Below are 12,439 nucleotides of genomic sequence, written 5' to 3' on the forward strand. Positions count from 1 at the left end.
TGCCAGATGGCCTCCCTGTGAATTGGGGAGAACGGAGCCCGTCTAAAGTGTCAGCTTAGAAGCTCAGAACTGGAAGTGTTCAGTCTTTAAATGTTTCAACTCTCTTATCTGAAGATTTCCTATTTATGACATTTTCAGCCATTTTTTATTTTTAGATGAGTTTTCAGACCTGTAAAAAAAAAAAATGGCGATGTTTTAAAAACGCCATAGCGTTTTATCTGTCAAATCAGTTTCTTGGTTATTAGACGGATTTAAGTGAAAGCAGTGACTCGATGTTAAGCAGAGCCTTTTGGTGTGAGAAGACCCGGGTGTGGAGATCGGCAAGCTGGCATTTTGCTGGTCGCCTCTGTCAGCACAGAAAGTGGTGTTGTGATTGGAATAAGGAACTTTTCTATTTCAGCCCCAGGTTTCTCTCCCGCATGCCGAGGGGCTTGGGCTGTTTGCTCACTCCGCTCTTTCACTTTTGACGTCTGTGACATTTTAGTGGGACCGGAGCTTTTCTCCAGAGTGCTCGCTCACATCACTGTTGGAGAACATCAAAGAAGTGAGCGTGGAATAATTAAGCGCCCTGGAGCAGAACTGAAAAGGGTTGGGACAAAGCGAGAAGTGACAGGGGAGGCACTGACCTCGCCACCTTGGGAGGTGTGGACGCCCGGGCGTTGTCCCCACCCTTCCTGGTCTCGATGAAGCCACCAAACACACCCCTTTATAGTCCGCGGAGGGAAGATAAAGTTATTGAGAAGCCTTTTACTTTATCAGTAGTGACAGTGAATTCTGTAGCGCTTTCCAATAGTAGTAACAGCTCCCAACACCAGCGCTTACGGTGCGCCAGGCGCCATGCTCAGCTTTTTGTGTACATTTCACCATTTCATTCTCATACCAGAGTTATGGGATCAATTCGAAAATTGCCCCCATTTTCCAGATGAGAAAAACTGAGGCCTAGAGAGAGGTAAGCCACCTGCCCAAGCCACGCAGCCAGGTACTGGTGGAGGCAGGATTTGAACCCCGGACCACGTCACTCCAGCATTAGCACCTTTCCATCTGTTAACTGGTCGAATTTCGCAGCACGGTGAGACGTGCAAAACAAGCATCCCCCTTCCACAGGCGATCCAGACAGCAGAAGCTTGCGTGGCACTCCCAAACGCACAGCACACCCAAGTGGCCTGTCACTCTGGGCCACTGTCACCTCAGTCCACCTCTCTCCTGCAAGACTAGTGCTCCGAAGGCGGCCACACGTTTTTCCCACTGCCTAAAGCGCTTTGGCATGGTTGGTTTGAGATCTTTGGAAGCTGTCCGAGCTCTTCCAGGCCAGGCTCGGAGTGTTACTATCAGTGGGAAAATGCATTATAATTACAGTAATCCAGCACCTAATTGTTGGGTGTGTGCCCCTCACGGTCCTCTGTGCTCTCACAGATTCGACTTCATCTATGACCTATTTGAACACGTTTCAAGCCGCAATAACCAGGATACCTTGAAATGTGGAAGCAAACATCGGCGGCCCACAGTCAGCTCACAATTCAAGGTTAGTCTGCACTGCTGGCTTTGGTGAGTTGATCATAATTGGGATTTAAGACTTGACAATCGGAACTAGGGATGTGAGCTCTATGAGAATGCTTTTTTTGTTGTTTATATTATTTTTTTTAAACGAGGCTTCTTTAGAAATATACTTTATACTTTTTTTCTGAGTCAGAGGAAAACATGCAACTCTTTTTTTGTTGTTAAAAATAAATAACTACTTATTCTAAGCTTACAAAATAGCATTTCTTCTTAAGAAGGACTGCTTGGCCATTGGGATCACTCTGATCTGCATTTAGATGATCTTATGAAAACAGAGTGTGTTTCTTCCCAGCTCTGGAGTTTTGTAACTAGTAATAACCAAATATTTATTTAAATAAGATCAGTGTCAGTTACCTTGTCCAGATGTTCAGAATTCAAAGAAACAAAGGAACATTTTTATTTGCATTTTAAATATGTCAGCATTTTATGTAGTGTAGAGGTAGAGCATATGGTGGCCATTTCCCCAACGTAATCCTAATAAGAAGGCAGGCAGAGAGGCACAGCAGTCAACCAGCATTAGAAAATCTGCCCTCTGTGGGGCCGTCTTTCATTGACTCACAGTAGAATGCATCGGGCAGGGGTCTGTGTCAGGTCTGCTGTACGGTGTGGTTGATGCTGAGCCAGATACACCCAGTGTGGCTGACAGTGCTGGGTAATGTGATCACATGAGAGCAGGTTTGACCCTGATAGAATGAGAATCACTACCGTTTATGATTAACTTATTATGCATCCATCATTGAGCTAATCACTTTACATTATCTTATTCACTTCTCCCATAATCTTGTAAATTCATATTATTGTTTCCATTTTATAGATGAGGACACTGAGGTTTATAAAACAGAAACTCATTCATTCTCTCTAAAGACTGAAGCTAGAGTTGGGTTTGAGTTAAGCCGAGTTCTGTCTGATTCTAAAACCTAGACTCTTCGTCTTCCAGTAGAGCTTTCTTTTTCTACGGCAGTATTGTCTGGAGTTGTCTTGGAAGGCTCTGTGGATATTTGGGAGTTAAATTGGACCAGGAATCAAGGAAATGGAAAAGAGCAGGTGGACCTTCAGGGTAGAGAAGGAGACCAGAGACAGGAATGTGAGTGCAGTCCCTGGAGGACTGTGAGTAGATAGAGGTCAGCTGACCAGACGCCTTGTAGCAAGTTCAGTTTGTACCGGAATATGAAGGACCGTGAAAGCCAGGCCATTGCATCATCTGTGGAAAATCCCAAAAGCTTTCTAAGCAGAGAAGTCACTAATCAATGTAGTGTTGTTGACAAGCCAGTTTCTTCAGCAAATTTGTAAGAAAAGAGACAGAGTGGGAGGGGGAAACCAATGGGTTAAAACAGACTCAAAAGATGTATCATGAACCTTACTTGCATTCTGATATCAAAGAACAAAGAACAAAGCGTTTAAAAATGACAAAATTTGTGACAGTTGAGTATTTTAATATGAAACTTGAGACAGGTGTACTTTTTAATGTTAGTATTAAGGCATTTATATTTAATCTTTTTAGGATGATGTTATGCATATGGTGACCAGTATGTGTTTTAAAGTGATTAGCCGTTAATGATACATGTCGCAATATGGAGGGACGAAGTAAATAATACGATGGCCGGAATCTGCCTTTCTGCAAGGGGCGGGCGTGGGAGGTACTGAGGCAGGGAGCAAAGCCATCTGCTTTGGCAAATGTTAAAAATTCTTCCCAAGGACAAAATAACTTAAAAAAGAAAAAGCAGTAGTCCAGAAGATTGATCCGCCTGGTGGCTTAAAGGCAAGAGTGAGAGATCATGGCCCAAAGACCAGCGAAGGACCGGTGTGGATTGTCATTTCGGTGGAAACGATGCATTAGGAGGCCTGACTGCAGTGGGAGGGTGCCTCTCGGATTTTCTGTACTAAACATTGAAGTATCCTAGCGTGGTTTTTTGATGTTAAACAGGATGGATTTTTTTTTTTTTTTAATGGCACTGTTTCAAGGAAGTGACAAATGAGTTTATAGACTGTATTGTGAGATACTTTCAGTGTCAGTGAATTATAATATCTTTATTTTATATTAGAATGACCCATAATTAAAAACAAAAATATTCCCGTGATTAATGTTGGTTCTTTCTGTTTCTGATAAGTGCCTACAGTGCTGAGAAATGTAAAGGACAGCAAACTAAGAGACTAAATCAACATAAACTTTTTTTTCTTTTCCGATAGGACTCTCTGCATTCCCTAATGGCCACGCTAAGCTCCTCTAATCCTTTCTTTGTTCGCTGCCTCAAGCCAAACATGCAGAAGGTAAGACTTAGGACAGTTCTCCACTGAGACCTGTCTTTAAGGACACTGCCTCCCGGGGTTGTCACTCACAGATGTGCTTTCTCCTAAGTCCTTTCATTATAGGTGGCTGGGAACGTATATGGTATTATTATAACCTAACACTACTAAATGGGCGATTTCCCTCTGTCTCTTGGACCTGTTTGTCTGCTTTTGAATGATGCCAGTAAGCTTCAGAGAAATTTAATTGAAAATGAAACAAGGCGAAGCCTCACTTTTTCTTTTTCTTTTCTTTTTTTTTTAAGCATTTGATGTGAAATTCTGGGGCGAGTTTCTATTTTAGAAGAAATGGTGTATTTTTTTGTGTTTGATTTTCTTTATTTCTTTCTGCTTTGTTGTCAAATGTGGCGAAGTGTCTGTATTCTGAGTGGTAATGCTGAATTTTACAGACTTTAACTAGGTGGTCCTAACTAATTTGAAAACTCCTGAAAGGTTGTCATTGTGAGTTTTCATTCTAGGCTACATGATTTTAGATCGCTAATGCCATATCCTAATCAGAAACAATGTGAGCTTTGGAAGTAAAAGCTACCTGAATAAAGCCGAGTCCAAGACTGAAACGGGCAACTTACCTTAGAGTTTGTTAAAAATTGAAATTTTCTTGATTTGGCCGCCATCAGTTCTTAGTGTTACTGTTGGGGACGATTTGAACTTTGGTGTCACTCCAAGGGCACAAAAGTATAATTAGCAGTTTTCCTGAGTTCTTCCCTACTGCAGTGAAGAATCACAGGTCAGTGAGATTTAAAGTGTTTTAGAAAGACAAAGCGTGCTTCCAGGGAGGCACCTGGTTTGAGGAAGAGCTGCAGCAAAGTGCTATAACAACAGTCAACCTCCCAGAAGCGGGAATGTCCGCTTTATACCTGGGCCACGATGGCGGGGTGGGGGTGGGGGGTGGGCTGGTTCCAAAGGCTTTCCTAGGTGGTTGGCAAGTGAGGTCATTTTGATTGACACCTGGCTGCTAGGTAACTCTTTGCCTAGTGCGCATGTGTGTACCATTGGGGTGTTCTTTGGGTGGTCTCTAGGCTGGGCCCCTATTCCTTTGTTCCTCTTTTGCTCATGTCTGACTAGCTAGCTAACATTAGGAACCCCCCTGAAGAGACGAAAACCCCCACATTAAGGTCTAGAGCCCCTCGTGTTGAAAAACCACATGCCATCTTTATGTATAAGGATTAAGATAAGGAATCTGACCTGAACTGTTTCCCTTGAGACTCAGTGTCACATTCTGATAGCTTGGCTGAGACCAGATCTCACTTTTTATATTGTTTACTAATTGCCTTTGACCTATGACAGTGATTCCTGATTTATAGTTTAAAGATGTTGACTTATAAGAACCACACTATTGAAATCTCTGTCTTCTGTGAAGGCAAAACTGAATGTTCTCTCTAAGGAAGAATAACCTGTTCAGTTCGTTACCTTACTGTGAGGTGTGATGGCGAGAATGTGGCACTTTGGTATCAAGTGGCCGCAACTGGTCTTCTTTATGTAGAAAGCCTGTGATGACTTAATGTGTGTCTGCTCTGGTAGTTTGAGAAGTAACTCATTTCCCCATGTTTCAGATTTATATTAAAACGTTTAGGTTATCACACACACACACACACACACACACACACACACAAGTCAACTTTTTTGACATAGCACAGGCAGGTGGTTGTTAAGACATAACCGTGCACCATGTCGGCTGGTTTAAATTCCGCTTCATAACCCCAGTGGGCAGTATTTACAAGACAGCGTGACCCGGCTTGGTGTTTGGTGTATACTCAGAGGAGCTGTTTATCTTGTCGGTGGTTCTTTGCTCTTTTTACAGCAGAGATAATACCATGTTTCATCCTTAGAAAGGCATGTTTTCCTCCTCGACTCAAGGTCTCGGATATTAAGAGGGAGTTACAGCTCCTGGCGAACCGTAGTTTAAGTGGGAACACTCTTTCTTGCTTAGTGGCGTAGGACGAAACCATGCAGCATTCCATACATTGCCACCTCCGATTTGGGGACCTGCTGTGCCAGCCCTGTTAGGATTGAAAGTTTACTTTGAAAAACTCGGTCCCGCGTGTTCTCATTTTCCTTCTCTGATGGCATGGAGTTTTTTTTTTCCATTAAATTGCAATAGCTTTTCAAAACAGGCGGCTTTGAATTGAACGCTGTTCAGCAGCCAGAATATTAAAGAAATACCTCTCTTTTTGATGTTTATTTTTCCTTGCTGGGATTGGATTGTACCTAATTGCCTTGGCTTTTGCATTTTAAAAAGCGATCCAGCCCAACCTGACATTTCCATTTGTGCTGGCTCACAACCCTTTTCCTCTCCTGGACCTGGGGCAGACAGTAATTCGCAACACACCAAGAGATGGGCTGTCTTTAAACAAACGTCTTGGTAACATTTTAAAGGCATCCAACCAGTAAAGGCAAAGATGCAAGAACTGACTTGTCTGAGGGCTAACGCGTAGGTGGGATATTCAGGGTAAAGATGCTAATTAGAATATGGAGATCTTCAATTATGACTTGCTTAGCCTTCGTTTGGTTCCATGGAAGATATCAGAGTCTTGTTACTGGTGACTATGTTATGTGACTCATATGTAAACAACCGTCATTTGAGGGTTGTTACGAATATTCTTCTGTCTAAAGATAGGTGCTTCTAGACATTTCACAGGAAAAATCTTGCCCTCCTTCGCCTCAGATTGCCATTATGGAAGGACAAGGCTGTCCTCCCCCGCCCCCACCCCATACCTCTCTTTTACTTCTCAAATCAGTTGTTTTATCAGGGGAGCTCGAGAGCTCGCGTTCAAATATATGTATGTGTAGGTATTTTGTCCAGCATTCAGGAACATGGATCTTGGCTTCTGACAGATTCTACAGGTTTGTCGTTACTTTTGATTTTTATGGTTTGCTTCGGAAAGCAGATAGAAGCAAGGCAACTGTAACTGAAATGCTGGAACAATTATGTCAGTTCAACTGTAGTAACGTGAGGACTTGTCGTTCTCATAAACAACTTGTAGCTAATCTTGGGGGTTTTGTAAAAGGCACTTCATTCGTGTCCTTGGGAAGTCCTGGCCCTAAGTTCTGAAGCGAATTTTTGAAAAGCGTACCTCTTGATCCAGTCCTCTTTAGATAACAGTGAAGGGTGTCATCCTCCTCTCGGCTTAGAATTTTCAGAGTTTCAAAGGGCAGGCTTCTCCGTGAGACCATGTTCAGTTGATGATATTCCCGTTAGCTTTTTTTCTCTTGTATTTGCTGGGGCAGTATTTAGTTTCTGGCCAGGAGGGTCCAAACCAAGCCCAGGAGATGTCTGTACCAAAGGAAACCTGCTTCGCCACCTCAGAATTTCTCCCCAAGGGAGTTGCAGAGCCTGTTGGTCCTTCCCTGCCCTCCTTGCCTGGTATTTTAGCAAATAAGTTCTAGTCAGAAAAGTCTGTCATTAGCATTCCTCAGAAAAACCCTGAGGAGGTGTAGGACAGAATTAAAGGAGAGAGCTGACTGATACCTATCAGGAAAAGCTCTCCGGGTGTGAGACAGGGTTGTCTGTAGTCCCCAGCGAACCTGAGGCAGGCCCGCTTCCTGCAGGAGCATTCAGGGTGGCAGTTGGGGCTGACACTAGGGTCTTGCCTGGCTGGTCCTCCTCCTCTGGCCCTCCTCCTCGTTCGTTCTGTAGGTTTGATGAAAGGAGCACTCATGTTATAGATGGAAGCACCTCGATTCCAGCAGCGTCATCTCTGAATTTTTAACCAGATGTAAGACTATCTTTGAAGATTCTGTCAAGTCTTCCACAGAAAGGCAGGGCTTGTGTCACCTGACTCTCCCTGGGCTGGGGGCTGTTTCTGGCAGAGGTGGACGACTGGGTTTAGTCCATTTAAGGGAAGGGGGGAAGAGAGATGGGAGGGGTGGCCCTCCCTGAGGGGAGGCTGGAGACCAGGCCCCAGAAGAGAGAGGCCATGAGGTCTGCCAGGGGGCCTGCAGTCATTTTCGCTGGAAAATGGAGCGTTAATCAGGAGAACAAAGCCAGAGACAGAAGGTTGGGCCTGGTCTCCCAGCTCAGCCGCCTTGAGACCTGAAGACGTGTCAGCCGTCGCACAGAGGAAGTTGTCATCGTCGAGAAGGTTCAGGGGTGCCCGCGCTTTGCGCCTCAGTTACTCCTGATGACCTGTGCCCCTCCCTTTCACGCTCCACTGCTCGTATCAGACTATGTCCCCCATTTAGGCGGCATCCTAGGCAGCCCGCGACCACAGAGTGGGAATGCCGTGCCCACTTCATGGGAACACGAGCCTTTTGTTTCCAGAGGCATCACGGCGTGATGACGGAATTAATGAATCCTGCGTTTAATCCTCAGTATGTACGTGCGTGTGGCCCAGGGGCAGCCTGCCATTTTTTTCTAGTTCTTTTTTTTTTCACCTCTGAAAGACCAAACCTTTCTATAAAAAGTTCTGATGACAATGTGGCACATTAAACACCTTGAAGTTCTGTCCATATTGATCCTTCCCGTGTTGTTTTCTTATTTCATTTATCTTATTTCTCATTAGCCTTACTAAACTTTATCCTGGTAACCCTTTACATTTCTTTTAAAGCTTTGGTCTCTCTACCCTAATCCCATTTGCTGAGTAAGGCATTCCATAAACATGGAAGACCTTGACTAGTACAACTTCGCAGGTCTTTGCCTGCCTTGTGTACCTTCTCACCTTGCTTCCCAGCTCGGGGTCCAGACTGTCTTGTGTGCTCAGTAAATGTTGAATCAAATTGTTCTTAAAAGGACATTGGGGAGATACCCATGGTATGTGAGTGCTTAGCTTTGCCAAAGATAAACTCTTACACGCTGTCTTTAACCCTCATTGCCACAGGTTCCATTCTAGTTATTTTTGCATGTTTTTTTGTTTGTGGGTTATCTTTGATATAGTTGGAAGCTAGCAGTTCCAGCATCGTCTATTACTGAATCTAAGGCTCCCTTGGTAAAATGCATCATTATTTACGTATCCGTGGAAGCAGAACCTGCGGCCAGGGCACGGTGCTGTCTTACCGTTCAGCTCTTGGTCGTTGCTTTGCAAAACATACGAAAGGGACATGTGGAGAAGGAGAAAAGCTTCCCCTTCCCTCCTCTGCTTCTCTTAGCAGCTCTAATGATCAAATCACGGGGGTGGGGGGGCAGATTAACGAGAGAACATCACCTCTCTTCTCCTGCGCACACGAACCCCACATGCAGGAGAGGTTCAGAGACGGAAACGGGGAGTGCGGCGCTTGAGACATCCTGAGCTGGGGATGAGGTACAGCACCTTGGGGGCTTCAAAGTGTCCCTGGAGGATGATAAGAGCAGATGTTTAGTAAACAGAAGTTTGCCTTGGCTACGGATGGGTCAAAAGAAGTTATCTCTGATGACGGGTTATGAGCAAGGCCCCTAATTCAAGTTCTTGTAGGTGGTTAAGGGGAGGGGCAGAAGTTTCTCTTGAGCCTGAAGCTAAAATTGCCTTTTGCTCAAAGTAATCTGCATGCCAGGGAGGCACATTTTAAGGTAGCTCGTTTGTGGAACATCCCCGCCCCCCCCACACACACACCCACCAGAGGTCATTCCTCCACCACAAATACTTGCTTCACTGAAACACAGTCACACTTTGCCACTCTCTTTCCAGGCCTTTCTGCCTGGAAAGTAACTCCATTTTCATGGATGAATCTGTAGTATAACATTTTGACTACATTTGCAGGACAGCTGGATTCAGTGTAATTCCAGTAGTGCCTAGAATTCGATAAGACGGAATGAAGAGCTGTGATGAAATTCACAGGCACTCAGGAGTCTAATGACATCAGGATGGCTGTTGGGATGTCAGCGGTCAGTGACACATCTCGATTTGAGGCATGTCGAGGTGGGAACATATTTGCATTAAAATTAATGAAATACGGTCTTTTATCCCCTTTAAATATGACACAGAAGAGGCATCTTCTTCCCAAATAACCATCAGGGAAAGAGAATTTAGTCTTTCCTTACACCTAAAGGCAGTCTAGTGTGATTTCTAAAAAATCCACCCCTACCCCAGCAGGGACTTTTCCGAACCTACTGGATTATCAGCTCCTTTGTCTCCTCCCCACATTCAGTTAGTCTGCCGGCCCTCTGAGATGGTCCCATTCCGTCTGAGATGGTCCCATTCCGTCTGAGATGGTCCCATTTTGTCCGAGAGGGTCCCATTCCACCTGAGATGGTCCCATTCCATCTGAGATGGTCCCATTTTGTCTGAGAGTGTCCCATTCCGTCTGAGAGAGTCCCATTCCGTCTGAGAGGGTCGCATTCCGTCTGAGATGGTCCCATTCCGTCTGAGATGGTCCCATTTTGTCCGAGAGGGTCCCATTCCACCTGAGATGGTCCCATTCCGTCTGAGATGGTCCCATTTTGTCTGAGAGAGTCCCATTCCGTCTGAGAGGGCCCCATTCCGTCTGAGAGGGTCCCATTCCGTCTGAGAGGGCCCCATTCCGTCTGAGAGGGTCCCATTCCGTCTGAGAGGGTCCCATTCCGTCTGAGAGGGTCGCATTCCACCTGAGATGGTCCCATTCCGTCTGAGAGGGCCCCATTCCGTGTGAGAGGGTCCCATTCCGTCTGAGAGGGCCCCATTCCGTCTGAGAGGGCCCCATTCCGTCTGAGAGGGCCCCATTCCGTCTGAGAGGGTCCCATTCCGTCTGAGAGGGTCCCATTCCGTCTGAGAGGGTCCCATTCCGTCTGAGAGAGTCCCATTCCGTCTGAGAGGGTCGCATTCCGTCTGAGATGGTCCCATTCCGTCTGAGATGGTCCCATTTTGTCCGAGAGGGTCCCATTCCACCTGAGATGGTCCCATTCCGTCTGAGATGGTCCCATTTTGTCTGAGAGAGTCCCATTCCGTCTGAGAGGGCCCCATTCCGTCTGAGAGGGTCCCATTCCGTCTGAGAGGGCCCCATTCCGTCTGAGAGGGTCCCATTCCGTCTGAGAGGGCCCCATTCCGTCTGAGAGGGTCCCATTCTGTCTGAGAGGGTCCCATTCCGTCTGAGAGGGCCCCATTCCGTCTGCAAACTTACTAGAAAATGCCTGGCGGTATGTGGCAGCCTTCCATAGTTCCCCCTGTCCTGGCTGTCACTCGTGCGGCCTGTCCTCCTGTGACTGGAGCATCATAGCCAACCAGCGTCTTTGACTTTTGGGAACATCACATACTGACGACCTGTAAAAATGCAGCTTTTTCTTCTCAGGAAATTTCAGCAAAGGAAGCATTAAAGCCACCATTCTTCTTCCTAAAGAGAACAATGCCACTAAACCCCTCAGTGGTCACTCGAATCCTGTTTACCGAGTTGCCATGGCAACTATTCAGTGCTGCTATGTAAAGACCAGGATAAATAGCCATAAATGAAGCTCCGCTCAAGTGAAGAGTGTTCTCTCGGGTTAGTCTCAACCGAGGTCACATCTGGCTTGATTTTTGTCCCGGGCATTTTTTTTTTTTTTAAATAATAAGTGATCTTTTAAAACCAAGAGTCCTCGGGCCTTCAAATGTCCGCGCAGTTTTGGGTGCACAGAAGGCGGTTGGTTTGCTGCCCTCTCCTCCAGTCAGTGGTTGCTATCCCCTCATCCTCGGCGGGCTGGACTTCCTTTCAGGAGAAGCAGGAATGAATTAAAAGCAAGCAGAGCCCAAGACACCACATAAAGGGCTGGGAACACCAGCCAGCCGAAGAAAGCCCTTTTCTGTCCTTGTCGGCTCTGATGCTCCTGGTCCGGACTGCTAAAGATGCAGCCGTTTGCAGGGGACGGAAACTGAGGGGGGCAGGAACCCCGAGGTAGGGCTTTTTCGCTTCTTTGCACTTATTTGCTTAAAAGTTGTGTGTACCTTGCAATGATCACGGTAGTGTAAGATTTTGCAGAGGGAGTTTTAAAACCCTAGAGGAACAGGTTTGGCCGTCTCTCTGAGCAGGAGAAGTGTTTAGTTTCTAAACAAATAGGTGCGTGCTGGTTTTGATTGCCTGTGCAAGTTTGAACTGCTAATGCTTCGTTAAAATGTACTTAGCAGATAAGGTATTGATAATGCGAAATGCTTTTGAGTGGGAATTCACCTCTTAAAATCACTTCGAGGACTAGGTTGTAGAGGGAAATTGTGTGGTTGGTTTCTTTTGCTCGAATTTGTTATTTTAAACAATTTCTCTTTAAAAGCTTTTATGCTGCCGTCATGCTACTTTTTCTTGCCTTGTGCCCACATGACTCTTTAAAGAAATCTGCACAAGAATAATCATCTTTTTAAAAATCGTACTATAAACTGGTTTCCACACAAGTATAGGAATGGTCATCTGTTGAATATTATGTTTGACACAAGCTCCCACATGCTGGAATTTTGCAATCTGTCTGGAGAAACCTGATAAGGCACGTTTTGTTGAGATTCTCTTATTCCCCAAAGTAGATGTCCCCAAAGAAAAGAAAGAACATAATAGAGAGAGACTGAAATGCTAATCTCTTCCTCTACAGACATATGAATGTGTTCTGTTAATTTCTATTCAATTGCTAAAAGTGCCTTTTAAGGGAGTAACTTAAATGTGAAGGTAGTCTTTCATATTAAATTGAGTTACATTGAAAAGAAATGAATACTAATGTGTCTGACTGCTCCTTAGC

The 12,439-nt window shown here is 45.2% G+C and overlaps 1 protein-coding gene across 3 annotated transcripts in view; it reads left to right on the top strand.

Moving 5' to 3' along the window:
* The window catches only part of MYO10 (myosin X), a 185,252-nt gene that overhangs the window by 114,934 nt on the left and 57,879 nt on the right, over positions 1 to 12,439 (top strand). For all 3 annotated transcript variants that reach the window (XM_016118956.2, XM_016118958.2, XM_016118955.2), the window contains 2 exons: positions 1,414 to 1,522; positions 3,745 to 3,825. In XM_016118956.2, the coding sequence (XP_015974442.2) occupies positions 1,414 to 1,522; positions 3,745 to 3,825 (190 nt within the window). The remainder of the gene's footprint in view (positions 1 to 1,413; positions 1,523 to 3,744; positions 3,826 to 12,439) is intronic.

The sequence above is a fragment of the Rousettus aegyptiacus genome, unplaced genomic scaffold (assembly GCF_014176215.1).
Source record: "Rousettus aegyptiacus isolate mRouAeg1 unplaced genomic scaffold, mRouAeg1.p scaffold_m13_p_8, whole genome shotgun sequence".
Classification (NCBI taxonomy): Eukaryota; Metazoa; Chordata; class Mammalia; order Chiroptera; family Pteropodidae; genus Rousettus; species Rousettus aegyptiacus.